This window comes from Mus musculus, chromosome 19 (assembly GCF_000001635.26).
Source record: "Mus musculus strain C57BL/6J chromosome 19, GRCm38.p6 C57BL/6J".
Classification (NCBI taxonomy): domain Eukaryota; kingdom Metazoa; phylum Chordata; class Mammalia; order Rodentia; family Muridae; genus Mus; species Mus musculus.
Genome location: NC_000085.6, coordinates 53,373,294 through 53,391,186, shown reverse-complemented (window position 1 = coordinate 53,391,186; position 17,893 = coordinate 53,373,294). Strand labels below are relative to the sequence as shown.

Here is a 17,893-nt window from a genome sequence, read left to right as displayed (position 1 = left end):
ATCCTACCTTTCTCTATTTTCTTACATCACATGGCTTTTACCTACCATGGGTGATGCCTAAGCACCTCAAATGGTCACCGTTCCACTTCTATCACTCTATCTTTATTGGCTATATTTATTTTCTAAACAACAAAAAACTTCCCTTCTCTTGACTTCAAGGTCTCGCTCTGTAGCCTTGGCTGGCCTGGAACTCGCTATGCGGGCTCAGACTCAGATCCGCCGCCGCCATCTGCCTCCCTGTGGGACACAAGGCACCCGCCATCACTCCCAGCCCGTTCCCGGTACTAAATCTCATCAGGGCTGGGCAGAAAGGCTCGCGAGTTTACGCCGCAGGGAACCGGAGGACAACACCCACCACAGAGAACCACTCGCTGCCGCTCCCAGCACGAGGCGGAACTGACGTAAAACGAACATGCCCTCTGCCCCCGGCGCGGCCCAGACACGTCACTTCCTGCCCATCAGACCACACCCGCTCCGCCTTCCGAGGCTGCAATCGCAGGCTGCTGAGAGGGCGGCGAGGGTCATGTGACCCGGGCGCCATCTTTTCCACGAGAGTCCGTAGGTCTCGCGAGATCTCGCTCGCCTTGTCTCTCTCTCCTCCTGCCCGAGGCCGGCTTCTCTCCCCTCCCCCTCGCTGGCGGACTTTCTCCTTTTCCGACCGAGGCTCGTCGCGGCGGAAAATCTTTCCCGGCTGCAGCCGCCCCTGACGCCGCTCGCCTCGCCTCGCCTCCCCGACCCCTGCCCGCCGTCCCGACCCCAGCCCCACCCAAGGTAACGAGCCCCTGAGGGAGAGTCAGGCCTCCTCGGGCCTCGGGCTGGAGTGGAGGTGGAGGCGGAGGCCGGAAGCGAGGGCGCCGGCGTCAGAGCTGGGCCCGGCCAGGGCAGTGTGGGGAGGCAGCGGCTCTCGCACCCCCCAGTGGACGGCCCCGGCCTGCGTGGGGGCTTCCGGGACGAGGCGGCGAACGTGGCCGTCTGGGGGAAGCCTCTGTGAGGGTGCGGGGCTCGGCGGTTTCCATGGACGCGGAGGTCTGCGTTCCCTGGTGGGAGATGGTGGACCGGGGCTCCAGCGGGCTCGGGGAAGCCCGCGCGCGGACGGGAAGACTCGGCCGGGGTTCCAGGCTTCCGGTGGGCCGGAATGTCCCGGAGGTGTCCCCCGAGGACCCGTATGTTTGCCCCGCGGCCGCCCAGAGGGGCTTCTGGACCCCTGGCGACGCCGAGCTGCGTTGGGCGAGAGGCGGGTTTCTAGGATGACCTCCGTGTGAAGGAAGAGTGAGCGCTCCGAGCGGTTCCCTCCACCGGAGAGAAAGGCGAGGAAACGCCGAAGGTGTAGTTAACCGAAAACCGCTTCCTCTGACTGGGGGGAAGAACCCGTCCGTGCGAATTTTAATTTCTCTTGATTTTTGACTTTCTCAGCTTTTGAAAAGTATGTCGCAGTCTTTATTGACATACACTGTCTTCCTATGATATATGATACTTAAAGAAGAAGCAGGGTTTTTTTTTTTTTTTCTTTTTTAATAGCATGATTTTTCCGGGGGAACTCTTTCTGTGTAGAATTGACCAGCCGTATCTGCAGTCTTTAGAATTTAATTGCCTTGAAGTTTGTGGATTAGTTAAATATGAATAAAGTTAAAATGGTGATGAACGGAACTTGAATTTTGTAGCAAGAGTGATTTAAATTAGACAGGTCAGAGGAAGTTTTTTTTTTGTTGTTGTTTTTTTGTAATTTGATATTTGACTTGCCTTATGGGCCTTTATTTTCCTCAGATGTCAGAGGATCTAGCAAAACAGTTGGCTAGCTACAAAGCTCAACTCCAGCAAGTAGAAGCTGCCCTTTCTGGAAATGGAGAAAATGAAGATCTATTGAAACTGAAGAAGGATTTGCAAGTAAGTACAGGTGGACACTTGGAGTTGAGGTTGTTTGAGAAGAGGATTTGTCTTTTTCAAAGTATGCATTCAAGACTCGTAGGCACGCAAAGCATCTGAGGAAGGCGCTCCCACGTGTATATGCTTGTTTGTACACAGGTACTGAGGCTTCTCACATTAGCTCCTCTTGGTGTACATCAGAAGGAACAAAACACTCGGTTTTGTAAATCCTGTGTGTACTTACAGGATTTCATGAGAAGAGGCGTTGCAACGGAATAAGCTTTTGTTTTAAAAGACTTGACAAGGAAACTTAGTTCAAAAGGTAACACTATTAAGGGAGGAATATACAATCTGACTAAGATCCTTCTTATGACACAAAATTATCTGAAGATTAAATTCAGCCTTATTTTTCAAAGCTAATGGGGTCTATACTTTTATTAAAACCACATCGTGAGAATGTGTTAGGGAATAACATTCTGTATGGATGTTATAGGTATTTGACTTTAAGGCTGGGCTTTGTAGTTGTTGAGTGAAGTTGAAATAGTGCAAAAGAGATTAGCTTTTTCATGCCAAGTTTAGGAAGAACAAAACATCTAAGGACATGAACTGGGGTTTCAGGACAAATTTACATACCTGTTGCTTCTCAGAACACCAGGTTAAGAAAAGTACCATGGATAACTTGTAAATATCTTACATGGAAACTTTGTTCCTAAGAATGTCCTTCAAGTTCTGAACCCATACTTCAGCAGTTTTCAGGGTGTTTTGATGATTTCTTGCTTATTCTATATCCCATCTAAACAGTCATTCTCTTTATCTTCCTGATGACCATTAATACATTAGATGTTGCCTGCTGTATATGCACGCCTCTAATCCCAGCCCTCAGGACGCAGAGCTAGGCAGAGCTCTTGAGTGCCAGGCCATCCAGGGCTATAGAGTAAGACCTTGTTTCAAAAAGGACACGGACACACAAACACAAGCATTTCCAACTTTTATTTTTGGGCTTAATGCTTTTGGGATTCTGAAAGATCTTACCTGTAATTTAAAATGAGTTGGACATTTTCAAACTTGGGTTCTAGACTTACAATAAAGTATATGTTAAAAACAAAATAATGAAGGATAATTTTACTTTGACTAATACTGTTCTTCAGCCTATGGAGTGCATGTGCCATTCATTAGAGAGGGTTAGGAAACTTTCTCCCACACCCAGATCTTCTGTAAACCATAAGCAATAACCCAGTGTTTGTTTCCTGCCTGCTCATTTGATTTGTTCACCTGGACCATGAGTGGACATGAAGGTGAAGTGACAGAAACACACTAACCTCATCTACCTCTGCCGACTTCAAGTTTGTTTTCTTTGAAGAAGAAAAAAAAGCTGTCTGTGCTTCCTGGGAGTGGGATGAGAGGTCTCTGTAGAAATGGTAGAGGGGGAGTTGGGAGCCTAGTTTCAAACAATATTACTATCAGGTCTTTCTAAACATTTCCAGCGTAAATTATCTGTGGAGTATGGAGTTAGCTATCTTGATATGTAATCTATAATTGAAAGTATGATAGGGAGAAACCCTTATGGTAGACAGTTTTTACCTAAAAGGCTTACCTGGGCCTCAGTTAATAATGATCTGGAGGCCGGAGGTAAAACTACTTAGCATACACAAGGCCCTATAATTCAATTCCCAGCACTGAAAAATAAAGTCAACAAAACACAAAAACGCAAATCAGGTGGAGGTAGTAGGCAAATCTCTATGTGTTTGAGGCCAACCTGGGCTACTTAGACTTCCAGGCCAGCCAAGGGGACACTGAGACCTGGTTTCAATAAAAAAAGCAGACCAGTAATGACTTTGAAGTCATTGTTTACAAAGTCTCTTGTATAGCCAGTTAGAACAGCAGTGTGTGGTAGAGCTTGCTTCTGCCACGGTGAACACCATCTGGGTTTGCTCTTCACGCCACAGGCGCTAGCCACAGTAAGCAGACACTAGGTAATTAAAATTACCAGTGTCAGGGTACCTGAGCAGCTGATGTTTAAGTTTTTTGTTTTAAGTAACTAGAGTTGATTACATATTGGACAGTGCAGATACAGGCTTCAGTACTCACAGCACCTTAAGTAGTGGCAGGATAGAGTACTTTAATTGGCCAGTCTTCCTTATGGTTTACTCTTACTCTTTTATGAGAAGTTTGGTTTTGATTACAAGGTATGGCTTGAACTTAAAACTATTGGGAGATGGAAATCACTTCTTATGATGAGGTAAAACTACAGAAGGTGTTGAATGTGTGCTCCTGACCCTAGGTGTTTGCATTTAGAACAGTGACTTCTGTATCAGTGTGGGTCTCACCTCCCACCCACCTGCTCGCCCCTGTAGGGGAGATGGAGGTGTACATATATAAAAATGCCACTAGTATTTAAATCCTGTCTGATTAGATTGATTATTCAGCTTGTGGATTCTGCATTTTTTTTAAAGGGGGTATCATCATAATGGCTTCTATACCTTATGTTTATTTTCCCAGTAAGGTTTCAATGTTTCTGTCTTTCATACAGAATAATAAATTAGGCAACAAATTAATCTTTTAAAGTCCTAACTGCTTGTTTTTTTTTTTTCCTTTTTCTTTTTGACTTAGGAAGGAAAGTAGGTATAGTAAAATCAGGCTACCTAGCTCATTAGTTCCCTGGGCAGTCTATAGTAATCACAAAAATAGTCAATTTATTGGGCTGTATTGCTGAATAAACTGGTTCTAAAGGAGGCAGGGGTCAAGTCACTTGTCTCATATATTACAGTGGCTCTCTGCATCCCCGAAACGCCTTCCTTCAGTAAGCAGAGTGCTTGAGTGCACCCCCTTTGACCTGCTGATATGTAGATCACAACATCTGATGCTTCCTGGAATTGCCGATTACTGTAACTGCTGCCCATCTGTCAATGAAGGAGCAGTTTCAGAACTTGGGGGAGGAAAAGTAATTAATGGTATGTACCTTCAAGAACCCCCTCATACGTAAAGTAGTTCTTCTAAATACTTTGCTCCATATACACATGTGAAGATAAAAATTAAGAAGGTTCTTCATAAATTACTGGGAGGGACATGTAAGATGACAGTTAGTTATAGGACATCAGGAGAAAATTCTCTGGATCTTGTTGTTTACAAGAAGGGCCACCCTGGCACAGGGCTTTGAAAAATTATGCACAGCTTTTCAGGACTCTTTTCTTTGAATGTGTTTTGTTATGAATGTGGTGGGGAAATATTCTGTCATATAGGAAAAGGTAAATCAGACTGCATATTTGTGTTAAATATGTGGTCCCTGGGAGGAGATGCAGATATTTAGTGAAAAAGACTGGGCTCCTGATCGAGGCCCATCAGCTTGTATTCCTTGCTCTGAAGGTAGTTAACAGAACAAAATTGGTTAAAATATTATATTGTAGGAAACTCTCCTGCTTTATTTACATAGAATTGTCTAATTTGATATTTGAGGGCTGTAGGTGTGACAGTATCGGGCATTGCTGGTTTGCACAGACCCCGGTTCAGTCTTCAGTGTTGCAGAACTGATGATAGAAAGCTATGCATAGCTCCTATGACTTAGAAAAGGGGGAAATGGTGTCTACTTGGCTAAACTTAGAGATTTTTTTTAAATTAAATTTTCAACTCAAGTCTAGTTTGTTTTCTGTTTGATTCACAAAGCTGACCCTTCTTCAGGTATTTATTTATTTATTTATTTATTTATTTTTAAGGTACAAATACTAGTTTTTCAAAAGTAGCCAGGAAGATTTAGAATCTTTAGGAGAGGTAATATTTAACTTTTCTTGGCTACTGAACCAAAACAACCATTAGAAAACCCCAGTGTGTGCCAGAAGAAACTAAGAATTTAATTTTGCTATATTTGTCCCCAAGCATAGAATAAGATGTTTTAAATGCAACATTGTGGGAAACCAGTAGGCAAGTTCTTTGAAAATTAGATAATGGACAATGTACATCTTCATTAGAGTAAGAAAATAGCAGATAAGTAGTTAAATAACTGTTTACATTATTTGTCAAGTTCTAAACTGTTCCTAATGACTGAATCAAACTAATACACAGAAGCCTGAATTAGAAACAACTGCCACACACAGAGGCACTCTGCCTGTGTGAGTTATTTTTTCTTTAAGATGAAGCTGTGCTACTGTGCCTGATAAGTAGGTGTAAGCTATTTTAAATCTAACTTGATGGTTCTCACTTAAATGGGATGAAAAATTACCAGTTTATTTATACTTTCCAGTATTTTGGCAGAAATGTATATAAGTAGGAATTTTGTGTGTTGATGACACTGTTTGGGTCTTTGTAGAAGAGGTATATTGGCTACACAGTTGAATATTTCTGCTAAGTAATGCCCTATAAAACTGTAGTTGCATGAAATAACAAATGGTAGTTGTAAAAGTGGCCTTGCATCAAATTCAGTTTTAATTTCTCATCTGTAGAGAAATCTATTCAGTCACAAAAGGCATTTACAAGTCAGATGTGGCTGAGACATGTCTACTTTTATTTCCAATAGTATTTACAGTTAACTTGGAGATGCCTGTGCAGGTTTCAATCACTCTATTAGTTATGATGTTCCTTAGTCTCTATAGAGAAACAGTGTTCTCAATATCGCTAAGAACTGTACTTGTAACATGCATAACTGCTTTGTGATACAAGAACTATCATTAAAAACCAAAAGAAAGTAGTTGACAGTATTAAATTACAAATGTTACGGCTTCTGTTTTCTTTTTTAGGAAGTAATAGAACTGACCAAAGACCTTCTGTCAACTCAGCCTTCGGAGACGCTCGCAAGCTCAGACAGTTTTGCTTCTACTCAGCCCACTCATTCATGGAAAGTAGGGGACAAGTGCATGGCCGTGTGGAGTGAAGACGGACAGTAAGTGTAGAGCCACCCTCTAACTGTACTGAGTTAATAAGATACAATGGTAAGATGCTACTGCTCAGCTTGTACTACTCCTATCGTGATCTGTGTAGGTGAGGTGGTTTATGAAACGAGGCTAATTCTTGGGTGGTTGCCATTAACACAGCTTAATTTTAGGGTTAGTTTAAGTTTGGGGAGAAGAGTGGTTGAAAGGAAAGAAAGATGAATGACTGTTTTCAAATGATGTGAATTGTTTTCTCAAATTAAAAAGTGAATGGCAAGCTGGGTGTGGTGGCGCACACCTTTAATCCCAGCACTGGGGAGGCAGCAGCAGGCGGATTTCTGAGTTCAAGGCCAGCCTGGTCTACAGAGTGAGTTCCAGCACAGCCAGGGCTACACAGAGAAACCCTGTCTCAAAAAACCAAAAAAAAAAAAAAAAAAAAAAGTGAATTGCTGACACTGTCATTGCACTCAAGAGCATACATTGAGATGAATTATTTAGGAATTAGCTTTTCTCCAAGATTTAGTACAGTGAGCAGATGTGTAAGAGATTTTTCTGGTAAAATTTAAATTAGGGCTTTTGATACCAGGTGCCTAACTTTAAATCACTCGTGTTATTTTTGCCAAAAGGGCCATCATTGATTGAGAAGTTTATTTTAGAGCCATGCTAATTGTGTCAATGCAGTATAAGTCTTGTAGGCTGAGTACTAAATCTTTACTCACCTGCTTACAGCCATGATATCTTTACAGGTGTTACGAAGCGGAGATTGAAGAGATAGATGAAGAAAATGGCACCGCTGCAATCACCTTTGCTGTTTATGGCAATGCCGAAGTGACGCCATTGCTGAACCTCAAGCCTGTAGAAGAAGGAAGGAAGGCGAAAGAGGACAGCGGCAACAAACCCATGTCAAAGTGAGTGACGCTTCCCAGACGCGCAGACGCTGGATGGCGTAGGCCAGCTGACTTCCCATTCTTACCTTGTTCTTTGGAGTACTAAAGTGATAAGCGAGGCTCACTGTAGCTGCTAACGTAACTGACTTTACCCATTGGGTACTTGAAGTAGTCTGCGTTGAGCAGTTACATAATACTGTTTGACATTGTTTTGAACAGTCAGTGTGTATGCCTAGGTAAAGTGGAGACTGTTAACGTGTTCCATAAGGAGGATGCTAGTATTAAGAACATCTACTGTGTTTTTGTAAGTCAGGTCCTAAGACTAAACTACAGTGAAGACTATCTTGAGACTTGTTCCTGCTGAATCTATAACCAGAAAAGAACACAGACTTGAGGAAGAGTTTTAGGGCTAAGGATGTAGCTTAGGTGTGGAGCTTTGCCTAACAAGTATAAATTCTTGTTACCACAAAAGAGGGACCATAATTCCCAGGAGAGTGTCCTTTGGAGAATGACATCTAAACTAATGATGGAAACCAGAGTTAGCAAAGCCAACAGTGAGAGCACTGGGATGCTGGCTGGAAATAGATTTTTGCCTGACCCTTCTCTAGGTTGATGTTGAACAAACTTAACATCCGCCTCGTCTGTGAAGTGTGTAGCAGTTCACAGACTGTTTAATAACTGTCTCCTCTAAAGAGCATGGGAGGCACTTCTGATTTTAGAAGTGACATTTTTTGGTAAAAACTTAGGACCCACAAGTCCTAAGGACAGATAACAGGAGACAAAGTTCTGAGTCTACGTGCTTCGTGTGTGTGTGTATCTGTCTGTGTCTGTCTGTGTGTGTGTGTGTCTGTGTCTGTGTTTCAAGGCTGACTGATAAATGTGTTTCTGATTTTGGTAATTTTTCCAAAATGTAAAGTTGGTATGTAAATATACTTGAAATATATCACTTGTTAAAGAAACATTTTAACTGATTTTAAGAACATCACGTTGTAAAACCTTATTTAGTCTAGTTTCTTGTTTCGCTCTTGCTTTCTGTATTAAAAACAAAACAAAAAACCTGCACACTTAGGCTGCAGGTTGGTTATTTGGTGCAGGGGAATCAAGATTTGTTCTCTTAAAACCCTTCCATCTTGTCAGTTGCTGTTAGTAAGCAGAGACTATTGGTAGCTTAAGCCTTGCTTGTACTTAGGATCCTATTTTTGACGATCCAGGTTTCTGCTGTTGGTCTTGAGAATATTGGTCATACCACTCATTCTTCTGGTCTTGGTTTCTGTCTTCCAATATCGATGAAACAATTTTATATGCATTAAATCACTTCATACAATTTCTCCAAGTGTGGCATATATTACATTGCTAACTGTATTTTTAGAAATTGGTAAAAGTTTTGCCAGCCATTAAGGGTGATTTTTTTTTTTTTTAAAGACTGGGTTTCATGTAGCCTAGGCTGGCCTTCTGTATGTAGCAGAAGCATAACTTAATTTCCTAATAAACATTCCTCCATCTCCCAAGTCATAGGATTATAGGTGTGTACCATCACATGTATTGAATATTAATATCCCTAACATACAACCAGCAAAAGTTATATTTAAATTTTTAGAAAGATTTGATTTACTTTGCAGTAGAGCTTAGTGTGTGCGTGCACAGAAGTTTTTGTTGTCATTTCTGGGTAGAGTCCATGGTCTTGGTATGCTTACAAGTGGAGTCTACCCCCGAACTATACTGCCTTTTTCTAAATACGTGTTAATCGTCCTCAGTGAGTGGCATGGCTTATTTTACATTTACTTAGTGTGTAGATTCATGTGGACAGTAGGACAACTAAGGAGTTGATTCTCCTGCCACCTTGTGGGTCCCATGGTTAAACTCAGGTTAGCTCATGGGCTTGGTGGCAGATGCCTTTCCGTGCTGAGCCATCTCTCCTCAGTCCGTTCTTCTTCCTTTAAGATGGGGTCTGGTGTGTCCTAGACCGGCCTCCAGCTTGGCAAGGAGGAAGTTGAAGTTCTGATCCTCCTCGTTTCCACCTGTGGTTACCAGCATGCTGTATACCACACATTTATTTTGGCATTGATTTTTAATGACAATTGTGCTCTTGTTAATAAGTTAGTCTGTAAGTTTTGTTTTTTGTTTATAAGGAAGTCATCTTGTAAATCTTAATAATTGACTTCACATCTATGTTTTCTACGCAGAAAAGAAATGATCGCCCAGCAGCGTGAATATAAAAAGAAAAAAGCTTTGAAAAAAGCACAGAGAATAAAAGAGTTGGAGCAGGAGCGAGAGGACCAGAAGGTGAAATGGCAGCAGTTCAACAACAGGGCGTACTCCAAGAACAAGAAAGGCCAGGTTGGCGCATCCCTCCTCACTTTGTTGCTCTGAATGCAGCTGCCATTAAAATCATTTTAAAATGAAAAAAGGCGGTGTAGATTTATCAAAGGACATTATTTTAAGCAATTCTTGATATATAGTCCCTGTCAATAGTCATTAGGTACTTTTTGCAATGAAACAGGTTTCTGTAAGGAATTGTACGACTGTTTGCCTTCAGACCTCAGAAAATATACTGGGCTCTGCTTTTTTTTTTTTAACATACTTTTATTCTGAGTATCTATTTTAAAAAGCTTTGGAGTCCTTGCTATGCATTGTTGGGTAGAAAATAACTGTAGAATTCAGATGTTCAAATACAGTGACCTGATGCTCACCCATAGTTTAGCTTTTCATTGACGTCAGGGTCCACCTCACTGGACACAGTTGCTGAAGACTAGTGCTTGTATCACTGTGTGTACCACAGCAGGTCTCACCATAAACTCCCTTACAGCCAGAGTTCTGTATGACAAGTAAGCTTTCTATTAGTAACATGTAGTGATATTTTCTGCAAAATAGTTTTGTAAGCATTGAAACGTGAATTATGTTAACTTTAAAGTTTGTTAGATTATATACTAGAGATTGATTTTTGGAAACTCATCAGAAATGTTTTTTTGTTCCTAGGTAAAGAGGAGTATTTTTGCTTCTCCAGAAAGTGTAACGGGCAAAGTTGGAGTAGGAACTTGTGGAATTGCTGACAAGCCCATGACACAGTATCAAGATACATCCAAGTACAATGTCAGGCATTTGATGCCTCAGTAACCTGAAAAACTGCTGCATTTCATCTCTGCAGGGCTTTACTTTACACTCTCCTTTTTATCCTTGTATTTTTCTAAAGGTAACTGATTGCTTAGATGCTGAGTAAGGAAGATACATTGTTGTCATTGTTTGGCTTTGGTAGAATGAAACTTGAAGACATTTGATAACTGCTCTCATTTAACTTCATTACTACTTACCACAGCTTCCTCAGTGTGTTGAACAAGGCAACTTTTCTAGGTAAGTGCTGCTTAAATCAGCACTTAGATGACTTCTGAACGTCAGGCCCATTGAACTGATGTTGTGTAGACCGTTTCTAAGTCCTAATTTGGAATTTTCAGATGCTTTGCACTTGACATATTCCAACAGTTCATTGGAACATGGAGGCAAAACGCCAGCCTGCTAAAGAGAGCTTCAGTTTTACAACCTGGCCATTGTCCAGACAAGCCCAAGTATAGGTTAATTTATAAACGGCAAAGTTTATTTTGAGGGTTTTTTTTTCCTTGAATTACTTATTTCCTGGGCCTATTGACTCACTTTGTATTTTTTGTCATTGAGTTTGAAATTTATATTAAAAAACCAAACAAACCATGTTTAGGATGTGCGCCCCTTCTCTGGTGTTTATTTGGTGTTTTGTATTGTTTTTTCCTTTGTTGACTTCACTTGTAGTGGTACCATTTTTGGGATGTGTACTGTTTCTATGGGAAGACAAAAGCTGATGTACAGCCCTGTGTACAGTGTAGATACTATTTTTGTAAAAATACAAGGCTAAATTAATGAACAAGAGTACTCAGTGTTTCATGATTAAATTTTCCTGTATTTCTTGTGCATTAATCTGACCATAATTTCCCTGTATATTATGTTCATGTAGCTGAGTTTGTAATTTTTATTAACGAGATCAAGTTGCCAGCATTTGTTGGCATAAGTGAAGCACCACAGTTATCCAAGTTGAGTTTAAGCCAAAACAAAGGTAGAAAAAAGGGTCTTCCTGTTAATTGGAAGAAAATAATTTTTAGAGTGTGTGTTAATTTCAGTTTTGTATGTTTAACTTTAATAAATAAAGTGTTTTTAAAATCTCCAGTGTGTTAACAAAGGGGCGGAGCCTTAGACTTGTACACAGAACTACAATGCTAAGGCTGGTAAATGGTTCACAGATCCTTAAGAATTCCTTCATTGGGTATAAGAAATGGAGTCATAAAGGATTAATTAATGGGCATGTATGCGATTATTTGTAAATTAAATTACTTTGTAAATTTTGTCTTAGTAAACTGAAATTTTTAGTAGAGTGGTGAGGTAAACTCTTCTCTTTCAGAGTTTTCTTCATAAATATGTAGGGCAAGAGAAAGGTTCGGGTTACATAGAAAAAGGGGTACTTGGCTGCTGATAAAAGTGCTGGCCTACGGTGCTTAAGGCAGTTAGATCCCTACTACCAGAGGGTATTAAAGCCGAGAACTCCTAAATGAAAAAGTCAAAATCATCTTGTAGTTTTAACAGACTTCTTAAATGGCCCAGTAACAGTTGCAAGGAAATTCTTAGATGAAAACAAGTCACTTGGTGTAACTGTGTGGCGTGGCCCCCACCCCCAAAATGGATTGATACTGTCTTGGTATTTTAGAACAGTAGTTTTTGGTTTTTTTGAGACCGGGTTTCTCTGTATAGCTCTGTGTGTCCTGGAGCTCACTCTGTAGTCCAGGCTGGCCTCGAACTCAGAAATCCGCCTGCCTCGGCCTAAGTGCTAGGATTAAAGGTGTGTTCCACCACTGCCCGGCCAGAACAGTACTTTCCTTGGTGCTTTTCCTGGAAGTTCTGTTGAGGGTGGTACTCTGGTGTGCTTCCGTAAGGGCTTTGTGTTAGCAATGGGACAGAGGTGATCTTACATCTGTTCTGAAAATAAGCACAGCAGCTTCCCATCTGCATCCCACTTGGAGATGTGGCCCTTAGGGATGTTATCCTCGAGTTCCGTTGACGATGTTGGTTTCTTTGGACTAGAGGAGCACAGACCCTAGAACCAGACCGCTGTCTCGAGACTCAGCACTTACTAGCTGTGTGTAAGTTCTCATTTCCTCAAGAATTGAGCAAGTATGTTTTAAGAGGGAGAGTATCTGACGTAAGAGTGACTCGAGGGATGTCTGTCATTTACTCTGGAATGATAGTATCTGATCTCCTTTACTTACATAGTAGTGTATACTACTACTAAAATGCCATCAAGTAACCCCTGGGTTTAAATTTTTACACTAGAACATACTTAATGGGAACCGGTGAAATTTATAATAAAAACTAAAAAATTCCTGTCTCAGTCTTACCCCAGACTTAACCAGACCTTGCTAAGTCTTGTTAGAAACGCTGCAGGTGAGAACTGTGCTGCAGATTAAAGATGAAATAGCTTTGATTTCTAGGGGGGAAATGTATTTAGTGGTGTTTCTTAATCCACGAAGATTAAACATCACACCAGAAGGCCACGAAGTTCTACCTCGGATTTGAAAAGTGCCTGTCAGGGGTGTCATCTGTGTTGAGTGGTGTTAGCGAGCAGGACAGACGACTTCCGTACGACTTGCATCCGTAGGTTAGGATGTTATCATTTACAACCAGACAGTCCAAAGATGAAGAATATGTAGCAAATTAGCTAAAAATTTACTCAAGTAGTTTGATTTGGATTTTTGCCTAGCTTGGATAGTTACAAATACTAAAATGAAAAAGTATGCTTAAGCTAACAAGACTTTATATTTGTTTAAAACTTTCACAGAGGCTCAACATGTCAGTAATTTGTAAATATAAACATTCTTTCTATCTAAGGGTTTTGAGTTGCAAATTAAACTTAGTTTTTACTGCAGTGAGGAGGAAAAGCCCTGCAGGGGATTCAGTAGTTTTAATAAGAAGCCCAATGACTGAGTTCCCTTTCCTGTCATTGTTTAAAGGAGCACAGGTACTGTGAGACATTGTAGAAATTTGGTCTAGCCAAAGTGTTCAATAAAGACAAAGTTTCTCTTCTGTGAGGTTTTCCAGTTGACTTCTCAGCTTATATATTTATGAAAATGGTTCTTTTGTGGCTCAGTTCTGAGAATAGTAGGGCTGTAGTGGTTGACAACTTAAAATTAGCTAGTGATACCAAATGTTAGATCTTAGTCGTTTAGTTTCCACAGTAAACATTGGTAGCTAGCGTTTACTGTGTATGCACCTTAACACTTAGCTGTATGAACCCAGTGTCAGTCACGGGAATATTTGGTTTATAGAATATTTAGTTTATAAAGTGTTTCCTAATTTATTCTAAGAACATAGCTAAATGAGCTCTGGTTAGGCTCGTTAACAAGGTGTTTTAAAAGCTGCTTTTTCAGCTTAGGGTCCAAAGTCACAATTATCATTTTGCTGGTCCAATTCCCCTTTCTTGGTAAAAATTGATGAGTTCTCCCACCTGTCCCTTTCAAGTTCTGTACTTAATTTTTTAGAAATGCAATGAATTTCTGACCTAAGAAAAAGAATTTAGACTTAGAGGAAACTTTTGACTCTTAGATCCTGGACATCTACAATTGAACCCCAAGATCTGCAGCTAGGCTAATTTTTTATTGGTGGGAATTGTTCAGGGTTTTTTGTTTTGTTTTGTTTTTTATCTTTTTATCAGAAGTGGTAGGAAGGCTGGCATGGTAGTGCACACCTTTAGCTCCAGTTAGCACCAGTTAGGGTTGTGTGGCCTAACTATAGGGTGTGATGACACCGTTCTTTACAACCTCAGAGTTTTTTTTTGTTTTGTTTTGTTTTCTTTTTTTTTTGGTTTTTCGAGACGGTTTCTCTGTATAGCCCTGGCTGTGCTGGAACTCACTCTGTAGACCAGGCTGGCCTTGAACTCAGAAACCCACCTGCCTCTGCCTCCCGAGTGCTGGCGTTAAAGGCGTGCGCCGCAGCCGCCACCACCACTGCCTGGCCAGAGTTGTTTTTAATGTGTCTTAGGAACACTATGGCTTGTGCTACGCGTTTTAAAACAATGCTTTTTGGGTGCCTGGTGTAAACACCTAAATATCCCAGTGTAATTTTTAAGCACTCTCCAAAGTGAAGTTTGTTGGCTGGTATCTTTGTTGAGGCAAGGGTCTCGAGCTCACTCTATCACAGAAAATGACTTGATCTTCCTGCCACTTCCGCTCAATAGCTGTGATTACAGGCCTGCATCATCCCTTCTAGTTTCTGGGGTGCTGGGGATAAAGCCCATCGGTACAAACTTGCTAGGCAAGCATTTTACCCAGTCCAGTGGGCAGTGTTGGTAAAAGTGCAGTCCTTTTCTTACGTCGCCGTCGTCGTCGTTAGTAAGTTATGGCTGAAAAGGATAAAATCATCTGGTAGTAACTGCACAGCTACTCTGGGGTATTTGGTGGAAGAACATTTACAAAGCTTATTAGCTTCAACCCCTAGCATCAAGACAGGCAGATAGATCTGGTACATAGGCCAAGAAGACAGTTTCACGGTCGAGCGTATCACTAAATATTAACCAGGCACATTAGTTATACAGTGGTCATTATCACTGGAGAATGCACTCAGCCTTGGGTTAGGTTTTAAAAAATAGGGGATCACTAAGACATAATTGATCTTCTGTAGCCTTTCCTTAAAAAAGTACTTCAGACAAAGCTAAGCCAGGTCAAGTGCAGTCTATCTGGAGATTGAGGTGGACCATTTGAACTAAATACAAGTTCAAGTTTTATGTGTATGAACCAGGATTTCAGAAATGGGGCTTTTTGGTAAAATAGTCCAAATAAAATTTGAAAATAGTGATGGAATGCATTAAAAAAACGGGGGCTGGGAGGATAGTTAGGGCTGGAAAGATGGTTCATGTGGTAAACTATTTCCCTTGCAGGCATAGGGACCCAAGTTCAGCCTTAAACTCTTTTCTTGGTTTGTTTTTAAAAAGCCAGAGAGCCAGACACGGTGGCACATATTTTTAATCTGCCTCTGGGAGGCGGACGCAGATGGATTTCTGAGTTCTGACAGCCCATGAGACTGTATCTCAAATCAATGATTAATAAAGAAGAATTAAGCCAGTAGGTGGAGAAGATGGTTCAGCTGTTAGGAGCATTGGATGTTCTTCCAGAAGACTGGAATTGAAGTCCCAGCATCCTCACGGTGGTTCAAAATGGCCTGTAACTGGTTCCACATAATCGAATGCCTTTTTCTGGCCTCTGTGGGCATCAGGTATACATATGCAGACACACATGCAAAGAAATACATAAGTAAAAAACAAAAACAAAACCAACATGCATGGGTGAGTGTGTTTGTAATCCCAGTACCAAGGAGTTAGACTGGAGGATCCTGGGGCTTGCCAGCTAATGAGCCTTGTCTGTTTGGTAAGTTCAGGCCAGTGAGGGGCCCAGGCTTATAGATGGTGCCTAAAGAATGATGCCCAAAGTGCATGCACATAAGCACATGATTACCTCTGGCTTTCTCTTTAAGCATTTTGAGGGCATGAAAGTCATTTACATGTATTGGTTCAAACCGTGACATTTCAAGACTGAGACAGTAAATTAACACTGTAGGAGGAAACAGGCTCCATGGAGAAATAGGTCATTTGCCCCAGGGTCTGTCACATGTTGGGGCTGAGGGTAAATGGAAAGTTTTATTAATTAGATTTTATCTTGGGATTTTTATTTTTTAAAGGTGGGATGGTAAAAGGGAAAGATAGTGGCTTTCAAGAAAAAGGGGGAAAATTGAATATTTTAGGCCCAGTCATTCCTCAGGATATATGAGCCAAGAAACTTTATGGCCCTCAGTTAAGAGCTCTGCCTCAATTCTCAGCTTTTAAACATTTTTGTAATCCAAAAGACAACTGTCATGAAGACTTAGAAAAAACGAACAACCTTTTTTTTTCTCTACAGTCCTTACCTCTGCTAACCAGAACGGAATTAAAATAACTTTGTCAGGCTCCTTTGGTATATAAACAGGTATGGGAATTACCTGTACCTTGTATGAAGATATAAGAACATAGGTAGAGGCAGACATTTTTCTAAATTTGAGGCCAGCCAGTTTTAAAGAATATACATACAGGCATTAGAACACCCTAAGTAAGGTTAACGAGGCAGTGAGAACTGGTAGGCTCCATTGCATATGGTGGCAGAAGAGATTCCCAAGAGGACATCTTTGTGATGCTTGAAAGTAGTTATCAGCTGTCAACACAGGGAAATACTACAGTCGAGTTGTATTGAACTAGAGTAGATATCTGCTAAACTGTACAATAGGAATGGTAGCTGAAATTCATACTGCTATTCTAATATCTAATATAAAAGCAAAATACATTTGGAAGGCAGTTACCTAAAGATATGGGCACTCAAGAAATTTTCCCTTCACAGAGGGCACTGAGCAGGTATCCCTCAATCTGGTTTTTACTTCTTGCATAACTAGTCTTTAAGCCAACCTGTCTTCTAGAGAGTTAACATGTAGTCACAAAATCCACCCATGTCCTCCTTCCCCAGCAGCATATTTGATGTGATGTATGTGGAGGTTTGTAATGACGGCTTGCAGCCCATCATCCTGTATAAACACAAAATGGCCGCATACAGAGGTTGCCTGAATGATGTTCCAAATTTCAGTCCTGGGCCAAGATGATGTGGGTCAACACCATGGGAACACAAGAAGAAGTTGTAGTTGGATGGTGGTGGTGCACACCTTTAATCCCAGCATTTAAGAGGCAAAGACAAGTGGATCTGAGTTTGAGGCCAGCCTGGTCTGCTAGGGCTAGAAAGAAACCCTGTCTCGGGACCACCCCACCCCCAACCCTGCTCTTAAAAAAAAAAAAAAAAAAAAAAAAGGAGAATAATGCAGCCACTCAATGGCTTCCATTTACTTTCCATGGTAAGGACAAACTTTAAGAGAAAGCTCAAAGACAGCCAATACACACACACATCTTACCTGTCTGGGAGTGACTGCAAGGGAAACCAGAGGGTTTCTGCATTCTGTCCTCAGCACCTCAAGTGCAACAGGTTTCAGCCGAGTGTCTGGAGGCATGCAGTGTTTCACAAACAGCTACTTCAAAGAACCTTTTCATTCAGACACAGCCCAAGCAACGGCGAAGTGCTTTTGCAGGCACAAAAAGAGCACTGGGTAGTGTGTGCTGGGACCTTATGCATGACCAAGGCGGTATGTTTCTTGTATGGAGACGTGCTATCCACGGAAGATAGCTCTGACATTAACACACAACTCGAC

At 41.3% G+C, this 17,893-nt stretch overlaps 1 protein-coding gene across 4 annotated transcripts; it reads left to right on the top strand.

The window, feature by feature from the left end:
• Positions 1–485: 485 nt before the first annotated feature.
• Positions 486–11,973, top strand: Smndc1 (survival motor neuron domain containing 1). 4 transcript variants are annotated; one of them, XM_006527442.4, is made up of 7 exons: positions 486–771; positions 1,765–1,884; positions 4,631–4,814; positions 6,591–6,733; positions 7,469–7,630; positions 9,793–9,946; positions 10,586–11,795. In XM_006527442.4, exons 3-7 carry the CDS (start codon positions 4,812–4,814, stop codon positions 10,721–10,723), a joined length of 600 nt encoding a protein of 199 aa, XP_006527505.1. In that variant the 5' UTR covers positions 486–771; positions 1,765–1,884; positions 4,631–4,811; the 3' UTR covers positions 10,724–11,795. The 4 variants fall into 4 exon arrangements, with proteins under 4 accessions (XP_006527505.1, NP_766017.1, XP_006527503.1 ...); NM_172429.3 differs by lacking the exon at positions 4,631–4,814 and having other exon boundaries at positions 553–771; positions 10,586–11,973; XM_006527440.4 differs by lacking the exons at positions 486–771; positions 4,631–4,814 and adding an exon at positions 843–1,026.
• Positions 11,974–17,893: the final 5,920 nt, after the last annotated feature.

What these genes read in the sequence shown, in the direction of transcription:
- Smndc1 (XM_006527440.4), top strand. An exon ending in AACTGAAGAAGGATTTGCAA is followed by an intron (nt 1,885 to 6,590) that starts GTAAGTACAGGT and finishes TTTCTTTTTTAG; the next exon opens with GAAGTAATAGAACTGACCAA. An exon ending in CCAAGAACAAGAAAGGCCAG is followed by an intron (nt 9,947 to 10,585) that starts GTTGGCGCATCC and finishes TTTTGTTCCTAG; the next exon opens with GTAAAGAGGAGTATTTTTGC.